Source organism: Mercenaria mercenaria, chromosome 15 (assembly GCF_021730395.1).
Source record: "Mercenaria mercenaria strain notata chromosome 15, MADL_Memer_1, whole genome shotgun sequence".
Taxonomy (NCBI): Eukaryota; Metazoa; Mollusca; class Bivalvia; order Venerida; family Veneridae; genus Mercenaria; species Mercenaria mercenaria.
Genome location: NC_069375.1, coordinates 37,266,581 through 37,287,858, shown reverse-complemented (window position 1 = coordinate 37,287,858; position 21,278 = coordinate 37,266,581). Strand labels below are relative to the sequence as shown.

Sequence of the window (21,278 nt, the reverse complement as noted above, 5' to 3'; positions counted from 1 at the left end):
GGTGTAAGTCTGCCCAGTGGTTTTGCAGAAGAAGATTTTTGAAATTTACAACACAGACATATAGGGAAAATAAGCCCTGCCCCCTGGCGACCATGCCTTTTATCAAAATAAAACAGCTTAAGCAATTTTGGTAGAGGGTCACCTAGAGATCATTTCTACAAAATTTTTGAAATCCAGCTAACAGTTTCTGAGAAGAAGATTTTTAAAGATTTTCCTTTCGGTTGCCATGGCAACCAATGTTCTGCATGGATTTCAATTCTTTGGGCAATTTTGAAAGGATCATTCCTGTGAAGTTTTGTGTAAATCTGCCCAGTGGTTTTGAAGAAGATTTTTTTAGAAATTGTTGACACACGACGGACGACGGAGGACGTTGACACATGACGGACGACGGACATCGAGTTTCACAGACATATATGACACATGACATGGATTTGCATGCAAATAAGTTGTTCGGTCAATTCCCATTCCTGGTATGGACTTAAACCAACTGTTCTCAGCTAATAAGCAACATTATACCAATTTTAGAAATAATTTCAGAACTTGAACATATATGCAAATAATGTACAACTAACCATCAGGATTAAGTAACTAAACTTTCATCAAATGAAGACACCTTGATATGTAAGGACAAGACCACAGCCTTAAAAAGGCAAACCATTGTTTTCACTGTAGCTTATATAGGAAGAATTATCAAGTTACATAGTCAACAATGACCTTGGCCTTACTGCTTGCAAGATGGTTCTTGCATGTGACACAGTCATGATCTTGTAATGGTCCCACCATTTGCAACAAAGTTTTCATCCAGACACATTTTCCACAAGTACATATGCAAGGTTGGGTGGGGTGGTGAGGCATTGAAAATGTATAACAAGAGCACTGCCTTGCGGGTGCAGATGCTCATCTGATTTTTTTGTCTCTGTATAACAGAAATATTGTCCTACCCGTGATTTTCTAAGTCCAAAAGGGGCCACAATTCTTGCAAAAAGCAATGTAGAGTTATGGTACTTGATGTGCAGAGTCAGCTTTTAAATGGCGAATAACTGCTCTAAGTTTTAAAGCAATAGCTTTGGCCGTTGAGGAGAAAAGCTGACCTAAAAGCTTAACAAAACTTAACCAAGAAATCTGATAAAAGGGGACATAATTCTTGCAAAAAGCAGGATGGAGTTATGTTTCTTGCTGTACAGAGTCAGCTTTTGATGGTGAACAAATGTTGCAAGTTTTAAAGCAATAGCTTTGACCGTTAAGGAGAAAAGTTGACCTAAAAACTTAACAAAACTTAACCAAGAAATCTGATAAAAGGGGACATAATTCTTGCAAAAAGCAGGATGAAGTTATGTTTCTTGCTGTACAGAGTCAGCTTTTGATGGTGAACAAATGTTGCAAGTTTTAAAGCAATAGCTTTCAAATTTTGATAGTTTAGCAGAAAACCTGACCTAAACACAAAACTTAACCAAGAAATCTGATTTTCCAAGTCCAAAAGGAGCCATAATTCTTGCAAAAAGCAGGATGAAAAAGAGTTATGTTTCTTTCTGTATAGTGTCAGCTGTTGATGGTGAACAAGTGTTGCAAGTTTTAAAGCAATAGCTTTGATAGTTTAGGAGAAAAGTTAACCTAAACATAAAACTTAACCAAGAAATCTGACAATTTCCATGTCCAAAAAGGGCCATAATTCTTGCAAAAAGCAGGATGAAAAAGAGTTATGTTTCTTGCTGTACAGAGTCAGCTGTTGATGGTGAACAAGTGTTGCAAGTTTCAAAGCAATAGCTTTGATAGTTTAGGAGAAAAGTTGACCTAAAAATAAAACTTAACCAAGAAATCTGATATTTTCCTAGTCAAAAAGGACCATAATCCTTGCAAAAAGCAGGATGGAGCTATGTTTCTGCTGTACAGAGTCAGCTATTGATGGTGAACAAGTGTTGCAAGTGTTAAAGCAATAGCTTTGATAGTTTAGGAGAAAAGCTGACCTAAACATAAAACTTAACCAGGCAACGCCAACGCCGACGCCGATCAAGTGATGACAATAACTCATTTGTTTTCCAAAAATTCAGATGAGCTAAAAATGACTTGTTACATACCTTAGAATTTCTGTGGTCATTATAAGACAGGCTGCAGTCTGGTTGATCTGCACATCTCCGGTGATCAGGCCAACGTCACTAAATGTCAGCTTAAAGTCTCGGTATTTCTGATTGGATAATGCCTTAATAGGTGATGTATATACTGTTCTGAAATGTTAATGTTTTACTATTTGGTACATCTGACCTTATAAAACCTGTCCTATTGGGAGAAATAAATATTAATTGGAATAAAACAAACATCACTACCAAAATATCATTAAAGATGTAAATGTATTATCATTTTTATATTCAATACACCATCTTAAAATAAGCATTTTTATATTTATATTCAACTGTTCATAATTAAATGCTTACTGTTTTTGTTTTTTTTTAAATGTTTCCACAACAATTCTTATTACTAAGCAGTACATAGATATTTTAGCTAATATTAACTTTTTTCAGCTCAATATTGAAGACAGCTTGAACTTTCAATTCCTGGGAAAAGTTAGAACTACATAATCCCTTATATCTAACAAAGTTGGATTTGAACAGGATTCAAAATTGTTCAACCAAAGCCATATCTAAAATCAACTTGTAATGTACCTTGCTAATTTATTGGTTTCGGCTAACTATTTTAATGTTGGATTATCAGTTAGTAAAGTTGTCAATCATGGAATATTGACATCCCTAGTTTTTTTTTTTGTAAACTTTACCTTGTCATGTGCTTCAGCGATAGAGCTATAGCATACTCAGCTACCACAGTTTTACCAGCTGACGTGTGGGCTGCAACAAACACACTGTCATGGCTCTCTAAGTGAAGTATAGCCTGTTTCTGAAACACGTCCGGCTCAAATGGCCACTGCAACACAAAGGATGGAATACTGAGATAAAGCCGAGTTATTATGATAGTACAGTATGTCCAAGATGAAAAGTCAAGTTGTCACGCGACCCTCGCGACAAAAACTTAACGAGCGTGTTCAATTGCAGTGTCCTGGACACGCTAGCAGTCCTGAGCGGACACTGTGTTCGTTTATTTCAGTCTGCACTGCAATGCGCAGCGATGCGAACACGGTGATTTGCGGTGTCCGGACATGATGCGTCTCCGTGTTCAATCGATAAATCAATAATAATGGTGTCATTTATAATATCTATTAACAAAATGTAAATGCAGATATTTCTATTAAAACCGAGTCCTGTAGGTTTAAATAATGAGAGAAATTATTTGATTTGTTTAAAAATCATGTTTATTATGTGAAAAACAATAATCACGTCGTACATTTCAGGTACTTGTCGGAATCTAAGTATAATGATGTTATCACCCTTTATGTTGATCACGTGTTTTCTGTTTATTATATACCCGTTAAAAATACTGTTCTTGATATTAACAGGTTTCTATAGTTCATTGCTGTTTGAGATGATTATGCATGCGACAAGTTCAAAGTTTTTTTATTTGTTTGTTTTATTTACTAATAGTACTAATATTGTTTTACGTAAATATTAAATACAGGAATAAATTTCAATGATGTTTGAAGTAATTTACATTTTTTTTCACGATTTTATTTGTTCAGTTTATTCACTAATATTACCAACATTGTTTAACTTAAAAATTAAATATGTAGGCCTATGATACAAAAAACATGTATAAATATTATTAAATTTCAACAATTTTTTAATATTTTTTTTTATTTTATAATAGATGTATTAGAATGTGATCATACTTACGATAACTGCATGAAGCGTACGGGATATCATAACATTATGTACAAGTACGTGTGCAGATTCAATGCATATTAATTCTAAATATTGAATAAAAGTAAGTTACATTAGTTCTTGCAACTTGCATCGCATCAGTATTTAACTATGTTAACATGTACCAACAATAATAAATTGTTTGCTTGATTTCTTCAGATCCAGTTTGCATCCAGAGCCTTTGTAAACGGATGTTAATTCCCCAACAACCTTTGTCCGTACTTAACCATTTTCCTAATATATAAGTGTCAGACCTAGACCGGCTTTACTGTGATATTAAATCCTAGCATGTTTTGTACATATTCATAGGAAGTCTTAGCGTGGTTTTCCCACTTTTCACATTGATAAGGACAATTGTTGCTAACCATCATGAAGACGTAGCTTTTTTGTAGGGATTCAAGATTAATAACTACATGGACTCAACTACTGGTAGTTTTATACCAAACACTACTATTACATCAAACAATGAAAAGTCGGAAGCTTTTCTTTTATTTTCTTCAACCATATAAAAATCATCTATTAAGAATAACATTATACAGCAATATACATACATTTACATAATGAGACAAAGACATAATAACAAGCACACAATTATACATAAGACGCTTACACATGTAGACAAAATAACAGGAAAATGAAGAAAAAAAGTAAAACACTTATCAATGCTTACACAAATTTGAGGCGAATACACTCATGAGTCATAACCAAATAACATTATATACAGCAATATACATATATTTACAAACGGAGACAAATAAAAAACATAAAAAGATGCAGACAAATAAACACATAGACACAAATATCAATACATGTGAACAAAATAACAAGGGCATGAACATGAAACATAAAACAAATAAAACACGTATCTACAGTGCCTACACTGAAAAAAGACATATAGCCTCACGGTTCATGACCGAGGGGTGCGTCCCCATCTCAATCCATGTTTAAGAAGTTCATAAATGTACCCAGTGACAAGTCTGTCAACGGCGCCTGGTCATTTTCAGCCTCAACCTCGGACTCGGCCCTCTGCCTCTCCTTTCGCTGATTGCGGGTCTGTCGTCTCAAGAGTTCATTGATTTTGGGAACAATGCGTTCCTTCCACACTATTTCTGAAGATACATCTGGGTAATAGTACGTTACATACTTCTTTATAGCACACTTCCTAACAGGACACAGTTCACTTTTCTGAAGCTTTCCGCCACCGTACCAATTATATTGGAACCTTAAATTCCCGATTCCGAAGAGTTCCGGAAAGAACCTAAGCACAAGTTTTCCAGCAAAGTTTCCCGGGCAGTGTGAATCGGCAACCATTTGCCGCAGTACCCCCTCGTCGATCGTGTAGTGGTCTGGTATGCCATCAGACCGAAGGTCTTGTGCTGCTTCTGCAGTCTCGGTTGTTCCGGAAGGAACCGATCCCTGGGCAACTTATCTCTCCAGTAATTCCCTGATTGCCCTCTGATTGTCTATAATTTCGTTGTATTTCCTGGATGTCGCCTCGCCCTGTTTCTTCAACTTTTCAACTTCTTTCATAAGCGATCCTTGGGCGGCGTCTATGCCCTGAAGGTAAGTAAGCAACTGGTTACCCGAGGTTGGTCGTACTGATCGAAAACTAAACTCTGGTCGCGACGGTGTGGATGGTGTGAGTGCATCATGGGCAGGTGTAGCTGTCAGCACTGGAGTAGATGACACAGACGTCACCGATGAACTGTTGGCGGCCGTCATCGTGGTGATGCTGTTTCCGGTAAGCACAGTCACGGGCACAGACGGTAGTGGATCTATGGGCTCTGGCGCAAGTCTGTTGGCAGCTTCATGGGCAGGTGTAGCTGCCGGCACTGGAGCAGTTGACACAGACGTCACTGTCGTACTGTGGGCAGACGTCGTTGTGGTTACGGTGATGCTGTTTCTGGTCACCTGCACGGTCGTCGATGGGTAATAGCCTGGAGGAGAACATGCATCAAGTACTTTAGCTGCCGGTTTACCACTGGGAGTCTGAAAGAGAAATATAAAATAATGCTAAGATTTAAACGTTAATTATATTCATGTTATAAAATATAAACAGCATTTGCGCTACGATGACCACCACTTAGGTACTCTATATAATGATTTCGTGACATAAGCTTTAAAGTACATCATTTAAAGCTTCATTATGGCTACTTGTCAATCAATATTTCCATCCTCGACACACATTTAGCATGATAGTTACGTTTATTTTTTCTCAGTAAGAAGTGTCTCACAAAACACGAGCCATTTCGTGACAAACTGGAGTCCAGCATGTGTTGGAGTTGCGGGTTCCGGCATAATGTGTTGATAGTCTTTGGAATTATACTTAAGTATGTAATTATTCTTTATTTTTTACTGTAGAGACAACATAAATATCTAGGGTCGCGCAATCCAGTTTAGTGCGTTATTACGAAGGCATTAAAGATCTAATTGTCATCTTACTTTGATTGATTCCGTTGCTTTCCTCTTTTGCGGCTTGCTCCTTTGTTTCCCTGAACTCTGCTCTTTGGTCATACGGGCCCGCATGTCCTTCTCTGAACCAGATGCGATTATAACAGCGACATCTACCTGGCCCTTGTTCCCCCACTGAACGTCGTAAGTTTCGTCAATGGCAATCTAGAAAGAAATGAAATCTAAATGATACTCATAGGCCAGATAATCTTACAAATACTTTCCTTTAATTTATGCCATTAAAAATGCATAAAATAAATAGAAAATTTGTTTGTTTCAGTGTAAAATCGAAATATATTTCACTCGTGAACACCATAATTTACATTTTCACTTGTGGCTGCGCCATTCTTGAAAATATTGCATCATAGTGTTCACAAAAACAATCTCATGCAAATTGTAACATAAGATTTAAAATGTGTAAAAATGTTGCAACATTTAACTATAATTAAACAAACTGGACATCAACAACATGCAGTATGAAAATAACTGAAATATAGTTACAGATCTCGTTCGTGTTTGATATTTTCCTGAAAAATAAATTTAAAAAAAAACAACAAACAAACGAGCAAAACAAAGGCATTTATTTAGCTAGACATTAATTCTGACATATTAAATGCACAAACTCATTGAGTGAACACTTAATGCCTAATTATACATGTTAACTTAAAACTGCCCTATATACATGTACGTAGTCTTCACTCGATGCGTACGTACATCCGAATTGATATTTGCGTAAGTTTTCTATATCTTATTTATAAAAGACAATTTTATCAGTGGTGCTATTATTATTATTCCCTCGAAAATCTATTGAACTACTGAATAACAACAATAACTACTTAAAAAAAATACAAGAAAATGCACGTATGTTTGTTTATGTTTTGCGAAACGGACACGGTGAATCGCCGCGAATGAACACCCAGAACCATCGTGTCAGTGTCCACCGTGTTCCGGACACGCTGATCGCCGCGATTTGCGGTGGAAACACCCAGCTGGGTGGTCAATTTACAATGAACACGCTGCTCTAGTATTGCAGTGATGGGTGTCCATTGGAACTTTTCATCTTGGACGTACTGTACCTTGATTTCTGATACATGCAGCTCTTTTGGATTTTTCCAGGGCAGATGTGATCCAGACTTGCCAAAATCCACTCAAACTGAATACATTTCAGATCAAACTACTGTAACAGTTATAATGACCCCTTACGTTTCACTATAGCCATATTCCTCAACCTATTTATCATTTCATTTCAGCCAAATACTACTATAAAATCCTCTGAAAACAGCAATATTTATACAAGTATGCCCACGGGCATAATGTCGAGCCCGCCAGCTGTCAAGTGTGACCTTGACCTTGGACCTGGACCTGGTTCTTGCGCATGACACTCCGTCTCATAATGGTTAACATTCATGCCAAGTTACATCAAAATCCCACCATGCATGAAGAAGAAATGCTCCGGACAAACTTCAATTTGACCTCCAACTGTGACCTTGACCTTTGAGACAGGAACATGGGGTTTGCGCATGACACACCTTCTCACTGAGGTAAACATTCATGCCAAATATGAACAAGATTGGTCCATGCATGTCAAAGTTATGGTCCGGACAAAATCAGATGCACGCACGGACACACACACATACACTGAACCAGCAAAAGAGGTGACTATATCGAGCTCACCACAAGCGGGCTAGACAAAAATGTTTTCTGTCAAACAGTCACGCAGGTCATATGCCGAACTTGAAGACTTTTCTAGTCTACATACTTAACAAACTGTATGAACTAGGAGAGAAAAGTTTCAACACATTCATGGGCTTTGTTTAAAATACTTACCTTGTATGCCATATCAGGAATCCTCTTGTAGAAATCATCTACAGGTTGGTTCACATCTATATTAATGGCCCACTCTTCTTTTGGTTCTTCTTTCCTGACTGGTGCTGTTACAACTTCAGTAGTCTTGTCACTTGGGGTGTCTACAAGCTTTTCCAGACTTTCACTTCTTTGTAGTTCAATAGTTTCTTTGGCTGGGACCTGTAAGTAAGGAACTTTGAGAGTATGCACTACAGTGCTGACAAATACCAACAGTAAACTTTTTAGAAGAAAGGTAACAAAACAAGGTATATATCTATTTATTATGTAACTGACAGAAAATGCTTCAGCCCTGACCGGGAATCAAACCCAGAACCTCTCATACCTAAGGCGGACACTCTACCATGTTGCTAATTTGCTATAAAAGCCACCTCAACAGCAAGGAAGTATAAGTGTACCCTTATACTTTAGCTTACTACATGTGCAGACTGCATTGCATTTTACAAAGTTACATAATACAAGGATCATAGTGGATGAAAGGATGATTCATAGCAGATGGTTTAGACACTTGAATAATCAGTTTAAGACATGATTTAATAACATTTAGTTTTTTCTTTAAAAATTTTCTCCTTTTAAACTGCTACTTTCAAAATCATAACAGTAATTTTGTCACTGTAAACAAACCTTAGTGTCTTCAGTTGCTTTCTCAAACTCTTCATCATCTCCAACGTCAAGGTCATCAAGGTCATCTCCCAAGGTCATAATATCAGCTAAGGTCATGACCTTTGGTTGTTCCTCCAAAGACTTTGTTTGCTCTGCCTGCTGTTTCTGCACCGCAGCACTGAAGGTCATACCTTCTGGTAAACCTGGTGCTACTGTCAACAAGTCTGTAAAACAGAGCAGAAATAAGAATGTTACGATCAGCCATTGGCTGTATTAAGTTAGCAAACAAAATGTATGAACAATTTTGAAAAGCAAGCTTTAGTGAGCTCTCTTCTTTTATATCACAAGCAAACTACCCTAATATTGCCAGATACTGAACAAATTATCTAACTGATATGCATTTTACACATTCAATGATAAGTTTACATCAAAACCAGAACTATAGGTCTTTTGGCAGCCTATAAGATACCCCCACACCGACACAGCCTTTATCTACAATCATATAACTGTTTAATAAAATCACCCTCAGTCTACTCATCTTTCAAGAGTTATCACATTTGCATGAACAAAAGTAAGGAAGGACAGACACACCCATATGGTGACTCTAGTATTTATCCCCTCCTAACCTTCTTTTACTGAGGTATATAAGGCACATATTCAAAAGAAGTGGTGGAAAATTCTGGCCCTTGACAAAAATAACATTTTGACATAAATAAATTTAATGCATCTTAGGAGCTGCTACTCTTTACATACCCTTCGATTTAACAAACTCTGTGTTCATTTATTATTTTGCTTTTTTAACACTAGCACATCATATCTATCAAAAGCCATTATAGTACTTTCAAGTAACCTGTAGACTTAAAGTCAACAGCTTACCATTTTCAAAGTCAATATCAACATTTTCAGTCGCCTTAAGCAATGACTCCAACTCTGGTTCAACTTGCCCACCTGTAATATATAATATATAGCATTCTGTATTGTCACAAGCTGTGTCATGCTACATTTTAATATGCTTGTCTCTGTTAAAACGTGCTTACACTAGAATGACGTCACGTTAACATGTGGTGACTTCAAAGTTTTTGTTGCGACCAAGAAAGTGAGCTACTATATTTTATCTACTGTTTAGATTATAGGCATATTAGAATTGAAATAATTTATAGCAAAACCGAGTTTTAACACTATTTATACACTTAGGCAGTAATACGTCGTACAAAGAATTTCACTCGGGCTGCGACCTCGAGAAATTATTACACCCGACGTATAACCGCACATCGTGCATAAATAGTGTTAAAGCACTCTTTTGCTATAAATTATTTCTTAAATTTACTTAAATTATAAATACATGTTACCATACTTTGTTTCGGATTCCCATATTATTTAATATATAGATTACCATAATGTACCATTTATATATATACTTGAACAATAAATCATATACAAAATAAAAAGAAAAGCCTTTTATGCAATTTTGATAAACTCTAACTCTCCCTTCTTGAAATTAACAGAAACACTGAGAAAAGAAAATGTCAGCATGCCAATTATGTATGTTTGTGTGCAAGAAGGTTCTCGAATGCTGAACAATATATATGTATATAATCATATACCTTGCCAGAAAAGAAAGTTAAGGAGCAGACTGCAAGACATACCTGGTCAGAAAGGGTAGTTAAGACTGGATATCTGGCAAGAAAGAAAAGTTACCTGGCCTGAAAATTAAGATAAGACCAGAGAGATTTAGAGACATATCTGGTCAGTAAGGGAAGTTAAGGCTGATGAGATTTAATGATATATCTGGCCAGTAAGGGAAGTTAAGGCTGATGAATTTTAATGACATATCTGGCCAGTAAGGGAAGTTAAGGCTGATGAGATTTTATGATATATCTGGCCAGTAAGGGAAGTTAAGGCTGATGAGATTTAATAATATATTTGGCCAGTAAGGAAAGTTAAGGCTGATGAATTTTAATGACATATCTGGCCAGTAAGGGAAGTTAAGGCTGATGAGATTTAATGACATATCTGGCCAGTAAGGGAAGTTAAGGCTGATGAGATTTAGAGAGATATCTGGCCAGTACGGGAAGTTAAGGCTGATGAGATTTAACGATACATCTGGCCAGTAAGGGAAGTTGAGGCTGATGAGATTTAATGCTACATCTGGCCAGTAAGGGAAGTTGAGGCTGATGAGATTTAATGCTACATCTGGCCAGTAAGGGAAGTTAAGGCTGATGAGATTTAATGCTACATCTGGCCAGTAAGGGAAGTTAAGGCTGATGAGATTTAATGATAAGGGAAGTTGAGGCTGATGAGATTTAATGATACATCTGGCCAGTAAGGGAAGTTAAGGCTGATGAGATTTAATGATACATCTGGCCAGTAAGGGGAGTTAAGGCTGATGAGATTTAATGATACATCTGGCAAGTAAGGGAAGTTAAGGCTGATGAGATTTAATGATACATCTGGCCAGTAAGGGAAGTTAAGGCTGATGAGATTTAATGATACATCTGGCCAGTAAGGCAAGTTAAGGCTGATGAGATTTAATGATACATCTGGCCAGTAAGGCAAGTTACGGCTGATGAGATTTAATGATACATCTGGCCAGTAAGGGAAGTTACGGCTGATGAGATTTAATGATATATCTGGCCAGTAAGGGAAGTTAAGGTTGATGAGATTTAATGATATATCTGGCCAGTAAGGGAAGTTAAGGCTGATGAGATTTAATAATACATCTGGCCAGTAAGGGAAGTTAACAATCTGACTAAAGTACATCTCCTATTACGCTACGCATAGGATCTGAGAACGACCTATTCATTGCCTCGTTCTGACGACCCTTTCGCTAGCCAATCAGAGCCTAACTTACAACATCTTGCAAATCTACCTGTAGCCTTGACTTTTGATATTTACAATTCTTATGTCGTAATGTATCAGATAGCCGATTAGCTCAGTCGGTAGGTCACTTGCTTTGTAAGCGAGGGGTCCAGGGTTCGAGCCCTGGAATGACTGCACATTTTTCTTACTCTTTGACATTCGAACAAGTCGTCTGATTGGATAAAATAAAAATAGCAATACTGGAAATCCAAAATATACAGAAGACGAATGTGAATGGGTCGTTCTCAGATCTTTGTTTAGAAGATCAAGTACTTAAGTCAGATTGGGGAAGTTAAGGCTGATGAGATTTAATGATACATCTGGCCAGTAAGGGAAGTTAAGAAAGGAGAGATTTAATGATATATCTGGCCAGTAAGGGAGGTTAAGACTGAAGAGATTTAATGATACATCTGGCAAGTAAGGCTGATGAGATTGAATGACACATCTGGCCAGTAAGGGAAGTTAAGAAAAGAGAGATTTAATGATATATCTGGCCAGTAAGGGAAGTTAAGACTGAAGAGATTTAACGATATATCTGGCCAGTAAAGGAAGTTAAGAAAGGAGAGATTCAGCGATATATCTGGCCAGTAGATGGACGTTAACACTGAAGAGATTTAGTGATATACCTGTTCAGTAAGGGATTTTAAGACAGGAAAGATTTAATGATCTGTTCTGTAAGGAAAGTTAAGACAAGAAAGATTTAATGATCTGTTCTGTAAGGGAAGTTAAGACAGGAAAGATTTAATGACCTGTTCTGTAAGGGAAGTTAAGACAGGAAAGATTTAATGACCTGTTCTGTAAGGGAAGTTAAGACAGAAGATATTTAATGATATGGAAGTGAAGGGGGAACTTAACTACATACCTGGCCAGAAAGGGAAGTTAAGACTGCTACCCCTAACATCCCCAGCAGATGTAGGGTCTGGTGCCCTCTGAAGAGAAAGTGAGTTCTGTGCAGTTTTTCCCATGTCCGGTAAATACTCCTGACAATAAAAACTTATGCAGTTCTTTATTGAATAACAACTCGCTCTTAAAAAACATATAATTCTAAATCAAATAACAACTTGCTCTTACAAATAAATCATAGTTACTTATAATTACATTATCAAGATTCTTTTAATACCCTAGAAACAAGCTCCTGTTAATACATTAATAAAGTTTGTATTTTATCACACTTTTATAAAGATAACTGATGATAAAATGACAATAAATGAAAAACAAACAAGTATATTACCTCTTTATATCCAAGCAGCTGACCAGTAGTGGGATTCCGCTCAACCTGAATGGTTGTCTGTAACGAAGTCACATCTGTGTGTAACAAATCAAGTGGCTCTGCAACTCTTGGGATAAACCTAAATGTATAAAACCTGTTTGGTGAATCTTTCAGTTTCAACTCAACTCCTCATCCAATGACTTAAATGAACTTCATGTTTTGATATAGGTCAAACATACCTTTGTAAAGTGTTTTTTTTTTTTTTTATTCTGACACAATTATAGGTCATATGGTGACCTTCCAGCTTTTGATGGTGGAGGAAGACCCCAGGTGCCCTTCCATGCATTATTTCATCACAAGCGGGCACCTGGGTTGAACCACTGACCTTCCGTAAGCCAGTTGGATGGCTTTCTCACATGAAGAATTTAACGCCTAAAGTGAGGCTCGAACCCACATTGATGAGGGGGCAAGTGATTTGAAGTCAGCAACCTTAACCACTCGGCCACGGAGGCCCCCTTGTAATGTAGGGTGGTGGCGTGGGGCTAGAGGTGGGGAGAGGGCAAGGAGTTCAAGAACTACTGAGACTGTAAAGTTTGTTTCTCACAGAAAATTGAAAATGTACATGCAGATACAGCTCTATGGCAACTAAATTGTTTCATTAATTTCTTGTACATTCAGAATACTTTACAGCTGATGCAAATCAATATACAAAATACAAAATGCATTCAATTTCTTTCCTGTATGAAATATTTGTAAATCATACTCAATGGTGACACAATTATATTTTGTAAGTCTTAAGTTATTTTTAGCAGTGAATTAACAATTTATAGCCAAGCTGCTACAGCTACAAGGTTAGGTACAAAAACAACTTCAAATACTGACAAGTACTGACAGAGTCAATACTTTTAAGCAGTGAATACATTGTAAAACATTAACTAAACAAGAGCTGTCTGATGACAGCGCGCACACTATTCGAAGAATTGAATGAAGAATGGGGTCAAAATATTTCCACGGATATTCAGACAAAAGAAATAAATAGATTAGACAAACAATGTTCCTGTATTACTTTGATTTCGATAAGTCTTGCACTAAATGGCAATATATGAGCCAATTTCAAAGTCCAAAAAGGGCCATAATTCAGTCAAAATAGTTATGTACTCTTGCCTACAGATGGAAATCATAATGATAAACAAGTGTTCAAAGTTTAAAAAGCCATATGTCAAATAGTTTTGACAAAACATGGACTTGTATGAAAACAGAACCAATTTCAAAGACCAAAAAGGGCCATAATTCAGCCAAAATAGATGACAGAGTTATGTTCTCTTTCCTACAGACAGAGACTATTATACTAAACAAGTTTCAAAGCCATATGTCAAACACTTTACAAAAAATATGAACTGGTACGAAAAACTTAACCAAGATTTCTAAGTCAAAAGGGGCCATAATTCAGCCAAAATCCTTGATGGAGTTATGTACTCTTGCCTATAACTGGACATGGTGATGGTAAACAAGTGTTGAAAGTTTGAAAGCTTTATCTCAAAAGACTTTGTCTAAATATGAACTGGTACGAAAAACTTAACCAAGATTTCTAAGTCGAAAGGGGCCATAATTCAGCCAAAATCCCTGATGGAGTTATGTACTCTTGCCTATAACTGGCCATGGTGATGGTAAACAAGTGATAAAAGTTTCAAAGCTTTATCTTAAAAGATTTTGTCAAAATATGAACTGGTACGAAAAACTTAACCATGATTTCTAAGTCAAAAAGGGCCATATTTCAGCCAAAATCCTTGATGGAGTTATGTGCTCTTGCCTATAACTGGCCATGATGATGGTAAACAAGTGTTGAAAGTTTCAAAGCTTTATCTCAAAAGACTTTGTCAAAATGTGGACTGGTACGAAAAACATAACCAAGGTGTGACGCCGACGCCGTGGTGAGTAGGATAGCTCTACTTATTCTTCGAATAGTCGAGCTAAAAAGTAACTGAAAAATCATGAAGAAAAACTATTGGTTTCTTTTGTTTTGACAGTTTTAGGTCAAAAGGTGACTTTCCAGCTTTGATGATAAAGAAAGACCCTACTGTGCCCCTATGTGCATTATTTCATCAAGAGTGGGCACCTAGGTAGACTTTCTGTAAGCCAGGTGGATGGCTTCCTCACATGAAGAATTCAACACCCCGAATGAGGCTTGAACCCACATTGGTGAGGTGCAAGTGGTTCAAAGCCAGCAACCTTAACCACTCTGCTGCAGAGGCCCCTAAAACCATTAGATAAAAGAGTATGAACTATTATTATTATTATACCAGATTTATATAGCGCCCCTTTCATGATCAATTTCACGTTCAAAGGCGCTTTACATAGTTCAAATGCAGCCACACAGGGCGCATAATTCATCCTCTACTAGTACAGACACAGAGCGATCTGACCAGAGGGACAGAGTGAGACAAAGCCCCCACGACAGAGAGATCAGAAATCAGATGCAGGCTTGTTCGGCTAACTTAGCCTAGCTCGTTGCGAATAGACAGCCTGATTCTTTAACGTGCCCAGTGTATAACACTGATACATGCAAGGATTGATTGGGTTCCTGACCAGTACACCTCTAGTTGGGTGGGAAACACTGAAAAGCGTTTCTGAAAATTCCCGAGTAGCTGCCGGGGATCGAACCCCCGACCTCAGGATTGGAAGGCCAGTGTGTAAACCACTGAGCTATCCATCCACCATTCTACATGAAACTACATGAAACTCAGATTTTACTGAGAGCTCTCTAAGTTTGTCTATATATGTCAGTAAGAGAATTTCATACTTCTGTGCTCTATCCACATCATGTATAGGCAAATCTTCTAAATTGAATAGGAACTTCTCAAATTCATCTTCAATTTTTGGCAGTACAGGTGGTAGGCCAAGAGGTACCTTAAATGATAAGAGAAGCAATTCAGTATCATTCAAAATTATTTTGGATATTGTAAACTTAATTCACTACAACCTATAACTTTACAATCTGCATATATGAGATTTTACTGCCATAATATACTTTTTCCTTATAAAATTCTCTGTATGTATCAACAGTCAAATTTTTCCATCTCTGAAAATAGGAAAAATTTGTTCAAACATTATGAAATATGTATACACATGGGGAGACTTAATATGTACATGTACATATATTTCTTATTATCAATTTATCTGCCATTATTCTCAATAAAAAAAATACATCAGTAATAAACAAACTCATTCAGAATACTTATTATCAAGTTTTCTCACTGTTTTCAAAGGCAGCTGTATCCTTTCTTTTGACCGGTCTACTTTTGGAACGACTTCAAAAGACCCGCTGACCCCTACTTCGACAAGGTCAAAGTTGATGTTTAAGTCTGATGTACTCGCCATATCTAACTATGTTTACATAACATCACCTAAAATAAAAAAGATGAAAAAAAATAATTCCAATATTCTAAATACCAAAATGTGACACTAAGTAGTTTTGTTTATGTGAGAATATTATACAAAGTATTTAACCCTTATCATGCTGGACACGATTGAGTCTGCCTTTGCGACCAGAGTAGATCATGATCAGCCCGCACATTCATGCAGTCTGATCAAAATCTGCACTGTTCGCCATTCAGTCAGTATCTTTTTGGGAAAGCACCCCTTTTAACAGTTAATGGTGCTGTCCCAACTGAAAGACGGACAAGTTCATTACAGAAATTTAGCAGGGTAATGGTTAAAAAACTAATATTTTCACCACAGAACATTGGCAAGAAAAGATCCAGTAACAAGAGCACCGCCTTGCGGGTGCTGACGCTCATCTGATTTTTTTTTGTGTAATAGAAATATTGTCCTACCCATGATTTTCTAAGTCTAAAAAGGGGCATCACTCTTGCAAAAAGCAGGATAGAGTTATGTTTCTTGATGTTCAGTGTCCACATATGATGGTGAAAAACTGTTGCAAATTTTAAAGCAATAGGTTTGATAGTTTATGAGAAAAGTGGACTTAAACATAATACTCAAGCAAGAAAATGATTTTCTAAGTCCAAAAGGGGCAATAATTATTGCAAAAAGCAGGATGGAGTTATGTTGCTTGCTGTACAGGGTCAGCTTATGATGGTGAACAAGTGTTGCAAGTTTCAAAGCAATAGCTTTGATAGTTTAAGAGAAAAAGTTGACCTAAACATAAAACGTAACCAAGAAATCTGATATTTTCTAAGTCCAAAAGGGGCCATAAATCTTGCAAAAAGCAGGAGGGAGTTATGTTTCTTGCTGTACAGGGTCAACTTATGATGGTGAACAAGTGTTGCAAGTTTTAAAGCAATAGCTTTGACAGTTTAGGATAAAAGCTGACCTAAACATAAAACTTAACCAAGAAAACTGATTTTCTAAGTCCAAAAGGGGCAATAATTCTTGCAAAAAGCAAGATGGAATTATGTTTCTTGATGTACAGGGTCTGCTTATGATGGTGAACAAGTATTCCAAGTTTCAAAGCAATAGCTTTGATAGTTTAGGAGAAAAGTTGACCTAAACATAAAACTTAACCAAGAAATCTGATATTTTCTAAGTACAAAAGGGGCCATAAATCTTGCAAAAATCAAGATGGAGTTATGTTTCTTGCTATACAGGGTCAGCTTATGATGGTGAACAAGTATTCCAAGTTTCAAAGCAATAGCTTTGATAGTTTAGGAGAAAAGCTGACCTAAACATAAAACTTAACCAGGCAACGCCGACGCAGACGCCGACGCCGACGCCGACAACCGCTCAAGTGATGACAATAACTCATCATTTTTTTTCAAAAAATCAGATGAGCTAAAAATTGTGATTTTTTCAGGTGTTAATTTTTATTTCTATGATTCAACCAGGTGACCATATTTTTCAACCAAGGTTTCGAAACTGCTGTAGATTTTATAAATACAAACATTCCGAATAGATTCGATAAGGATAACTGTCTGTTGACAGTGCGCTTGACTATTTAAAGAATTGATGGAAATATGGGGTTAAAATATTACCAGAGATTTTCAGACAAAAGAAGAAAAATAAATAAGACAAACATTGTACCTAGATTTGTGGATTTGGATAAGTCTTGCACTATATGGCAATGTGTGAACATGATGGTAAGCAAGTGCTCAAAGTTTCAAAGCCATATATCAAACAGTTTAGACAAATATGGAATGGTCTGCAGGGCTTCCATTAGGATTCAATTTCATGGAGTCAGGACTGCCTAACATTCAGATTTTGGAGTCCCTCTCAAATTTTCTTGGAGTCCTACGTAGTATCACTTTGTACAATGACCTTCAATATCATCATCATCATCATAATCATTACTATCATCATCATGTCTAATTGGTTCAGAACAATGTGTAAAGTAATAGAATTTTGAGAAAAGGACCACCAGAATGATTAAAAACATTATATTTATCAAACAAAGAAATATTTTATTGTTTTATTATACAAATGTACGTTTAGTAACAGTCAGCATTTTATTAAAATCAACAGGTTTACTGTTGTTCAGCTATATAATGAAAATCGACATAAAAAATTTAAAGTACAGTTTACTTGGAGTAGAATTATGTCAGTTTACTTCATTCACCTGGTAATACCCAACCAGTTAACTTTCATCCCCACATCAAATAAAATCAATAAAGGAAAATTTTGCCGGCACTCTCCCTTTGAACTTTAGCTGCCATGTGCTTGTGTTTATTTCAGGCTATTCATCAAAATGTGTCAGAGATATCAGTTCTTAATAGGAGACAAATTAAATGGGTTTTTTTCTAAAAAAATACTGTAGAAATAGGATTTACCATTTATGAAAAGTAAGTAGGAAATTTACTACCGATCAGAAAATATATGTTTTATGTCAATTGCTAGAAGAATATAGTTACTTGCTGAGGTTTTCTTTGTGCTGAAATTATCGACATATTTTCCACAATTAGTTACTTTGTCTTCTGACTTCGGAGCTTGTTTCACCAACTTAATATCTTAATCCGAGCCAAAATGCATTAATGTTTTATTGTCGGCAGTTAGTGTCTTCTAAACATTTCTGATCTGGATAACGGTTTACTTTACAGACGGTCTCTATCAAACACGATGCTTTCACACTAGTCTCACACTTCAAACACTGCCAGCCATTTTTTCGAGCCTGTCAATCATCAAGAGTAAAACCGCTTTGATTAATTACGGGGCGGAGCTAATCACATCATTCGAGTTAAGTTACATCACGGTGTATTGATTTTGTCGTCCTTTGAAAATATCGGGGAAGTCCTTTGTACACCTTTGACTTTGTGTATGGCGTACGGATCATAATTTTTGGCGTATTTTAGGCCGGGACCCCGCTTAATGGAAGCCCTGATTTCAATGTCAAAAAAGGGCCATAACTGAGAATGAGTGAGATAAAGACCTTGTCCTAGTTATGGAGTCTTGCCTCCATATGTAGACTATGATGGTAAACAAGTGGTCAAAGTTTCAAAACCATATGACAAACAGGTTATGCAATGGACTGGTATGAAAAATTTAACTGATTATAAAGTCCAAAAAGGGCCATAATTCAGCCAAAATAGTTAACAGAGTTATGTACTTTTTCCTACAGATGGAGATCATGACTATTTTAATAATAATTTATCGCATAAATTCTCAACATGTATTGAAATTGAGATAACATAGATCACAGTTCTTCGTGATTGTCTTTTGCTTTGAACATAAAACATTTTGGATCAGATAATGACTGTTTTCTTTTTGACATTGCCATATTTGTACAATTGTTATTGGTTTTATAGCTATTTCTAGTCAGATTTAGCTATATAGCTAATTTGTGACTTTTCTGGGCCCTGTCAATCACTGCCATCCGAAACACGATTTGTCCAATTCCCAGGATACTAAGGATGTATACCAGACAAAGAAAATTTATCTCTTTAACAATGCGTCTTTCAAGAGAGACAACAAAAGAGGTGCTTATTTTTCCTTTAATGCAAAGCATATACTTAATACACTGATAAACGCTATGAAAATTATGAAAAACCTCTTGTTTCGCTTTCCTTTGAACATCCAATCGGCGTTACCTGCCCTTGCCAGAGTAAAATCCGTCTGTAGTCGGTTGAGATCTGCCAGAACTATAGATACTTTTACAGAAATATTACAGTGGATAATGGTCTAAAAGTACCCATATCAAAATGTACCCACATGGTAAAGTCAAAATGTACAAAAAAGGCTAAAATATACCCACTTGATTGGATCAAAATGTACGATAATAAAATCTGTAAAGAGACTTTAAACGATTTTAATTCATTGATACTGAGTTATAAAACTTTAGTTTCTAACATCATAAGAGACTAATAAAACAATATCGGAAAACTAACTGGGAGGCGATCAGATCTGACATGCGCTCATTTAGTAGTAGTTTTATTAGTAAGGCATATACAAACCCTGATGAGGCTTGGAACTCATTTAAGGACAGCTTAAATGAATCTTGTATCAAGCATATCCCTACTAAAATATCCAAATCCCGTGCCGACTTGCCTTGGTTAACTCCCAGAATTATCAGGCTTATCCACAAGCGTGATAAACTCTATCACAAACTCAACAAATCCCCAAATCAAGCTAAGAACCAGAAACTGAAGTCCCTAAAATCCTATATACAAAGGCAAATAAGAGCCTCATACTGGTCATACATGGAAAACGTCATCTTTAGCCATGATTCCCAACCTGGTAGAAATAAGAAATTCTATAGCTACATCAAACATAACAAAAAAGAAAATGTCGGCATAGCCCCACTCAAATCAGATGGTTTCACCCATACTGATCCAGTCACTAAAGCAAACATCCTTAATAAGCAATTTGAATCAGTTTTCTCCCCACCTAAGCCCCTAAGCCTTAAACATTTGTGCTCCAAACTGTTAACATCCCCTTCCTCCCTAATGGACCAAATAAATGTGACTCCAGAGGGTGTTGACAAACTCCTTCTTGGCCTATCCCCACATAAAGCGTCGGGGCCAGATGAATTATCCCCCCGTGTTCTCAAGGAACTTCATCAAGAAATCGCCCCCGTCCTTTGCCACATCTTCAATTTATCCCTATCCCTAAATACAGGCATTGTCCCTCAAGACTGGAAAAAGGCAACAGTTGCACCAGTCTTTAAAAAAGGTCTCAAATCAAAACCCAGCAACTATCGACCAATCTCTCTGACCTGTATTGCGTCCAAACTCCTTGAGCACATCGTGGTTTCAAATCTTATGTCCTTCTTTGACAAACACAATATTATCAGCCAGTTCCAGCATGGCTTCAGGTCGGGTCATAGTTGCGAAACTCAGCTTATTAATTTTACCCAGGAACTTTATAGTAATTTAGAACAAGGCCAACAAACTGACGTCATCGTAATGGATTTTTCTAAGGCATTTGACAAAGTTGACCATTTGAGGCTAATTTACAAGTTACAATCCCTAGGTGTTAGTCCCCAAATAACTAATTGGGTCAAATCCTTCCTCTCTAATCGTACCCAGAAGGTCGCAGTTGAAGGT

At 36.7% G+C, this 21,278-nt stretch overlaps 2 protein-coding genes across 3 annotated transcripts in view; both read right to left on the bottom strand.

Moving 5' to 3' along the window:
• The window catches only part of LOC123551309 (SKI2 subunit of superkiller complex protein-like), a 43,229-nt gene extending 23,369 nt beyond the window's left edge, over positions 1–19,860 (bottom strand). Inside the window, exons 1-10 of one of the 2 annotated variants that reach the window (XM_045340163.2) lie at positions 19,784–19,860; positions 16,045–16,193; positions 15,590–15,696; positions 12,811–12,928; positions 12,442–12,559; positions 9,597–9,668; positions 8,742–8,944; positions 8,082–8,279; positions 2,768–2,913; positions 2,076–2,222 (exon numbers count right to left, since the gene is read on the bottom strand). In XM_045340163.2, the coding sequence (XP_045196098.2) occupies positions 2,076–2,222; positions 2,768–2,913; positions 8,082–8,279; positions 8,742–8,944; positions 9,597–9,668; positions 12,442–12,559; positions 12,811–12,928; positions 15,590–15,696; positions 16,045–16,167 (1,232 nt within the window). In that variant the 5' untranslated portion in view covers positions 16,168–16,193; positions 19,784–19,860. Of the gene's footprint in view, positions 1–2,075; positions 2,223–2,767; positions 2,914–8,081; positions 8,280–8,741; positions 8,945–9,596; positions 9,669–12,441; positions 12,560–12,810; positions 12,929–15,589; positions 15,697–16,044; positions 16,194–18,650; positions 18,891–19,783 lie in introns of those variants that run through there. The other variant, XM_045340152.2, reaches the window with a different exon arrangement.
• On the bottom strand, positions 4,316–8,066 carry LOC128549030 (mucin-5AC-like). The gene is made up of 2 exons (XM_053525029.1): positions 6,246–8,066; positions 4,316–5,792 (listed from the first exon to the last, which is right to left on the bottom strand). The coding sequence occupies exons 1-2, from the start codon at positions 6,327–6,329 to the stop codon at positions 5,229–5,231; spliced, it is 648 nt and encodes a 215-aa protein (XP_053381004.1). The 5' UTR covers positions 6,330–8,066; the 3' UTR covers positions 4,316–5,228.
• Positions 19,861–21,278: the final 1,418 nt, after the last annotated feature.